Source organism: Artibeus jamaicensis, unplaced genomic scaffold (assembly GCF_021234435.1).
Source record: "Artibeus jamaicensis isolate MK-2021 breed Jamaican fruit bat unplaced genomic scaffold, CSHL_Jam_final contig_384, whole genome shotgun sequence".
Taxonomy (NCBI): Eukaryota; Metazoa; Chordata; class Mammalia; order Chiroptera; family Phyllostomidae; genus Artibeus; species Artibeus jamaicensis.
Window position 1 is genome coordinate 12,447,314 of NW_026521810.1, and position 6,217 is coordinate 12,453,530.

At 50.5% G+C, this 6,217-nt stretch overlaps 1 protein-coding gene across 1 annotated transcript; it reads left to right on the forward strand.

Annotated features, from left to right (window-relative positions):
- The first annotated feature begins 2,464 nt into the window (after positions 1–2,464).
- CHCHD5 (coiled-coil-helix-coiled-coil-helix domain containing 5) lies at positions 2,465–5,916 on the forward strand. Its single transcript, XM_037136207.2, has 4 exons — positions 2,465–2,643; positions 3,437–3,577; positions 3,847–4,012; positions 5,740–5,916. Coding segments are annotated over exons 1-4 (333 nt in total). The 5' UTR covers positions 2,465–2,641; the 3' UTR covers positions 5,764–5,916.
- The last annotated feature ends 301 nt before the right edge of the window (positions 5,917–6,217 follow it).

Genomic DNA, 6,217 nt, shown 5'->3' on the forward strand with positions numbered 1-6,217 from the left:
GTTTTTACATTAAAGAGGAAAGGTAGAAATATCTTTTAACAGCTTTATTGAAGTGTAATTGTACCAAACACTGCACATCTTTTGTGTATTCAGTTCACCAGTTGGGGTAATAAACATCACCTCCAAAAACTTCTTGTGCCCCTTTGAATTCTTTTTGATTTGTTTTTATATATTATTTCATGTTTTCTAGCTTTCATTATTTGTGAACACTAAACCTGACATCTGCCCTTTTTAGGAACTGTTAGGTGAACCAGTGCGGCATCATTACACAGCGCCTTGTATCAGTGCTTCCTACCCACTGAACAGCAATTCCCCGCCTCTGGCTCTGGCCAGCCACTCGTAACCCCTGTTCTACTGTTTATGCGAGTTGGACTATTTCAGACACCTCACAGAGGCGAGTTCATGCAGTCTTCATCCTTCGGTTGACTGGCTCGTTTCACTCAGCATAGTGTTCTCTATAAGTTCATCCAAGTTCTGCAGGTGGCACTGTGACCTTTTTAAGGCTGAATTACCCATTGTGTGCATATAGCACATTTTTTAATCCATTTACATCTTGATGGGTATTTAGGTTGTTTCCATAACAAATACCATTAATACTGTATTTTATTAAATGTAATGTAGCCAGAATGTCATTTCAGCATGTAGTAAATATTAAAAATGTTGAGATATTTCACATTACTTTTTCATACAATGTCTCTAAAACCCAGTGGCTGTTTTTCCCTTCTGTGTGTGCATCACTTTGTATTTCATTGTTCTGTACTCTGTTGATGGGTATTTATTTGGGCTGTTCCATTCGTGGCTGTTATAAAGTGTTGGCAGTAGATAGCTTTGTATACTTGGGCTAAGTATAAGATGTTACATAAGTTAAACTTTTCCTAGGATGATTATTTTCTGAGTCTGGCTATAGGTGTCTGTCACCAATTATGGGGCAGATAGGACTACACTGAGAAATATCCATTCAAGGTATATCCTGGTTTTGCTTCATGGAATTTGAAAAAAAATGAAGAAAAAGACCTTGATGTTTTAGCTGACACCTCCCTTTGTTAGTAGAATCCCAACTAGGTTTTTTCACCCCATTCCAGTCTGCCTTACAATCCCTCAGCTGAAATCTGTTCAATTTTCTTCAGATTTTTTTTAGCAGCACCAAAAATGGCAAAAACAAAAAAAAATTTTTCTAGCTTTTATTTAACGTATTTATTCTTTAAATTTATCTTTAGAGAGGAAGGGAAGGAGGGAGAGATATCAATGCGTGGTTGGTTCTCCTGCTCTCCTGCTGGGAAATGGCCTGCAACCCAGGCATGTGCCCTGACTGGAAATTGAACCACGATCCTCCGGTTCACAGGCCCGCACTCTAGCTTTTGTTTTAAATTATAGTCACAACTGTGAGACTGACACTGAGACAATTTACAGAACTTGGCCCCTTTTCACCAGTTTCACACGCACTCATTTGCGCGTGTGTGTATAGTTCTGCTCACTTTAGTGCAGTTGGATGTGACCACCGTGGTCAAGGCAGAGGTGCTCTGTCTCCACGGGCTCTGCCTTGTGCTCTTCGCTTACAGCCGTCCCCACTGCAAATCCACCTTTAATCCCTGGCAACCAAGAATCTCTCTCTCATGTCTAGTTTTAGTTCAAGAATATTATATAAATAGAATCATAGTTGTGCCTTTTTGAGATTGGCCTTCCTCTCCACCTGATTGCCTTGAGCTGCACTGAAGCCCGTTGTGTAGTACATATTCATTCCTTTTTGCTGCTGGGTAGTCCTCCTTGGTGATGTTCCACCGGTTACCTGTTAGAACACATTTTGGTTGTTTCCAGTTTTTGGTGGTTACAAATAAAGCTGCTCTGAACACTCATGCAGTTTCTGTGTGAACGCACATTTTTGTTTCTCTGGGACAAATGTCTAAGAATGAAATTGCCAGGTCATGTGATAGTGGTGTGTTGTTTTGGAAGAAACTGCCAAACTGTTTTCCAAAGTGGCTGAACCATTTTACATTCCCACCAGCAGTGAATGATCATTTCTTCGACATGCTAACCAGCACTTGATGGTTCTCCTGTGCTTTATTTTAGCTGTTCTGATAGGTGTATAGTGATGTCTCATTGTGTGTGGTTTTGTTAAGATTTTATTTGTTTTTCGAAGGGAAGGGAGAAAGAGAATCATTAGTGGTGTGCTTGCCTCTCTCACGCCAAGCCAGAACGCAAGTTGTGGAGGGGTGGGCAGCTAGGCTCCAGTCGGGTGTCTGGGATCGTGTGTGGCTGTGGTCCATGCACCACAGCCACCCGCAGGGCTGAGCAGCAGGTTGCCTTGCTGCGGAAAAAATGCCGTGCCGCCCAGTATTTACTTCCGGTGGAGTCCGGGGGCCACCGAGGCAAAGCCGGAAAAGAAAAGGCTGTGGCCAATGGGCAAGCAGCACTGCCGTTGCTGCGGCTGGGACCGGTAGTGATTAGCAGGGAGCTGCCATTGCAGGTCTGGGCGGAAGTAGAGTCAGAGAGCCTCCAGGGTGGGTTAGTGCTGAAAGCAAGTAGGGCAGCTGGGCTGCTGTGCTACCGGAAAAAAAGGCCGGAGGGCTTACCTGACAACCTGACACCGGAAAAGGCTGGGCTCTCGCTCTTTCCCCACTGATTCCCCCGCACGCATCTCGATATGTGAGTAGCTAGCGGGAGTACCTGTCGCGCTTGCTGCGCACATCTTGTCCGTGACCGGGACCTGGGAGGAGGGTTGGCCTCTGTTACTAGGAGCTCTGACCTCCAGACTCAGCTCCCTTACCCAATAACCACGTGTCTAGGCCCCGCCCCCTCATCGGAACCCAAGACTTTGAAGTTCACTGTTACACCCACGCGGCCCGCAGGACCCCAACCCCGGCCTTGAAGTGTTACTTTCCACCACCCCACCCCGGGTCACCCCACCTTTTTGCTTGAGCCTTTCTTATCTGCCCAGGACCCCACAGCCCCGCAACAGGCCCACAGATTCGTTCCAGACGCTGGCCCTGTGGTTCCCTCCAGAACCGGTCCCAAGAGCTCACTTGTATATAGGATCCTCCAGACATATCCGGGCCCCAGCCTCATCCAGCGCTTCTAGATAGTGCCCCGAGGACCCTGTGTCCCATCAGGGCCTCCAGTGCCCCTGTTCTAAGAGCTTTACCTGGACTCCAGGCTCCGACATCCACCTGTGGCTCCCAGGCCCTTCCAGGTCCCACTTGTAAAGTCCCGTGAGGAAATGACTGGGCTACAGGACCCTCTGCTAGGACCCCAAGCCTGCCTTAGAGTAACCAGACCTGATTAAGGGCTCCCACCACCTACCCTGAAGCCCCCGGCCCGCTCCACAGACCGGCACCCGCGGGCCTTGTTCCTGGACCCACCAGACCAGGGGACTCACCCCAGAGTCCCCTCCACCCCTACCCAGACCCAGCTCAGAACCCTTTACCCGCATGTCCTACAGGCAGGCGGCCTTGGAGGTCACTGCCCGCTACTGCGGCCGGGAACTGGACCAATACGGCCAATGTGTGGCTGCTAAGCCTGAGTCCTGGCAGCGGGACTGTCACCACCTCAAGATGAACATAGCTCGATGTACCTCCAACCAGTGAGTGTGGGACAGGGCAGGGAGGCAGGCAGTGTGGGGGTAAGCAGCTTGGAGAGTGGAGAGGTGGCTATCGCGAGGTTGGCAGTTTGGGGATAGTGTGGGGGAGGGGTTATTGGGTGAGCAGTGGGAGCGTGGGGGCAGACAGTGCCAGGGACATTTCAGGGGTGTTGGAGGTGGGCAGATCTGGGGCAGGCCACGCAAGTGGGGGAGGGAAGGGTGGAACAGGCAGTACAGCGGAAACCTAGACGCCTGAGGTACCCTCCCTGCAGCCCAGTCATCCGTCAGATCCGCCAGGCCTGCGCGGAGCCCTTTGAGGCCTTCGAGCAGTGTCTACGGCAGAATGAGGCAGCTGTGGGCAACTGTGCGGAGCACATGCGCAGCTTCTTGCAGTGCGCTGAGCAGGTGCAGCCTCCAAGCCCATCCGCGACTGTGCAGGTAAAGACCTGGTGTCACCCTCAGCCCTACCCTCCCAACACAGACCTTGATGTGCATCCAGAATCCACAACACTGTCACTTCTTGCCTCATTCACTGCCCCTGCTTTAGGCCAGCCGCATGCCTCCCAGGATATCTATCCTACTGCCCCCCTGGCCTCCCTGAATTTTTAGGGAGCAGGAGAGCACTTAAGAACTAACAGCTAGCCTTGGTTGGGTGGCTCAGTTGGTTGGAGCATCGTCCCATACAGCGAAAGGTTGGTTTCGGTTGCTGTCAGGGCATATACCTGGGTTGCGGTTTGACCCTGGCAGGGCATTAGGATAAGTTCAAAGGTTTCCTTATAATGTATATGGTATATAAACAGATGTAGTATGCAGATGTAGTATGTTTATGGTATTAGAATTTCATGGATGGGCGCAGTTTAAAATAAATGTCCAAAAGTACTCCTTGGGGGGCGGGCAATATTGAAAAAAAGTTGAGAAACCCTGATTTAGTTGTTACAGGACTGTGAGCTCCAAAGGCAAAGGTCACCTCTTCACTAGCCCCACTGACACTCTCTTCTCTGCCCATCTCTGTCCCTGCAGCCCTGTCTTCCCTTCTTGCTCCCAGGAGAGAGGCATTCTCTTGGGTCTCTGTGCTCCTCTTATTCCTTCCAAACCATTCATTCGCTGTGATGGTCCCCAGGTGTTCCGAGGAAGTTTGACTGTTTTGCTGTACTTAAAAACCTTCCCACAGGCAGGTCTCAACTCGGTGCTGCCTCTGGGCCTTCATCCCCCATCTTAAGCCGTGTGTTCCAGCCCCAGGAAATGGGCACTTACTGGAGCCCATGTCTGTCCTGCTGCCAGACTTTTATCCAGCTGTTTTCTTCTGCTTGGATGCCCCCTAGTCCTGCTGGCTGATTCCTACTCTAGCTTAGATGTCACCTCTCAGAAAACCTCCCCCAGTGGCCCATACCCGAGGCGGTCCCACAGTCCTTGAGCTCCCTCATAGGTCTTACATGGCACTGCTTTGTAACCACAGCCCTCCTCCCATCACCTGTTTTAGAGGAGTTCTTGCTAAAGGCGGGACGGAAGCCTGTCCCCAGGACCTGGGGACAGGTGTTTTTATGAGGCAGGGATTAGTGAAAGATTCAAGCCCCAATAGCTACTAGCAGGAAGGACTTTTAATTCTTCTCAGGTAACATTCAGTAATGATCACATACTGTTCAGGCTAGTTTCTTAGTCATATGTTGGTGATGTTTCTTTGAAGTTGTTTGAGCATCTGAATAGTAAAGACCTCACCTTCCCATTCTAGGACCAGTTGTTTCTCCCTTCGTGGGACAAGCAACCAACATGTCCCCATCTCGTAACACATGCCGTTAGAACACCTCATGTTCGTGTAGCCACCAATTTAAAGTGTCACTGCTGTCCCCCCACACTCGCCTCTCTGCCCTGACTTTGCTTTCTTTGTAGATATTGTCAGTTGAAATGTTTTTGTTCATTCGTTGTCAGTCTCCCGCTAGAGTCAAGGATTCGTGCCTGTCACATCCCACGCTCGGTCCCCACTGCCTGCAGCAGTGCCAGGCGCACGGCAGGTGTTCAGTACCTGCAGCAAGGCTGCCCTCCCTGCTCCCACGGACAGTTCACTGTGACCCGTGTTCGTGGGCTCTGCAAGGGCAGCCTCCCCGTGGTGGCCCCCGGGCCGGGCAGGAAGAGAGGCTGGCACGTGATGATGTGGTTTTCTCCCACAGGCACAGCCACTTCCTGCCTCCTGAGGACTCTGGACCATATGAAAACTGGACAGGGGTGACTGGCCACTGAATGCCCCCAGCCCTGAAGAGTAATCAGTTACTGTCCTGAGGGCCTTGAACGTGGACCTAGTCTGTGGACATTAGGACTCACAATAAATAAAGACTGTGTACACCAGGCTTGGATTCCTGCCTTCAACACTTGTGGGCCCTGGAGAGCTGGCTGGGCAGAAACACCAGTCCTCTGTCACCAAGTGTGACAAGGAAGGGCCAGTCTCTAGGGCCAAGGTCACCCCTTTCCCTTGCTAACTGCTACAGCCATTCTTGTCCCCTGCTGCATGGACACGGGGACAGGTCTTTCCTCCCTGCCATGCCAGCACTTGCCAAGTGTTTACTGAAGAGGGCATAAATAACACACATCTCCTTCCTGAGTTGAGAGCCAGGGGAGCGATAGATTGGGCAGCTGGAGCTAAGTCCCACT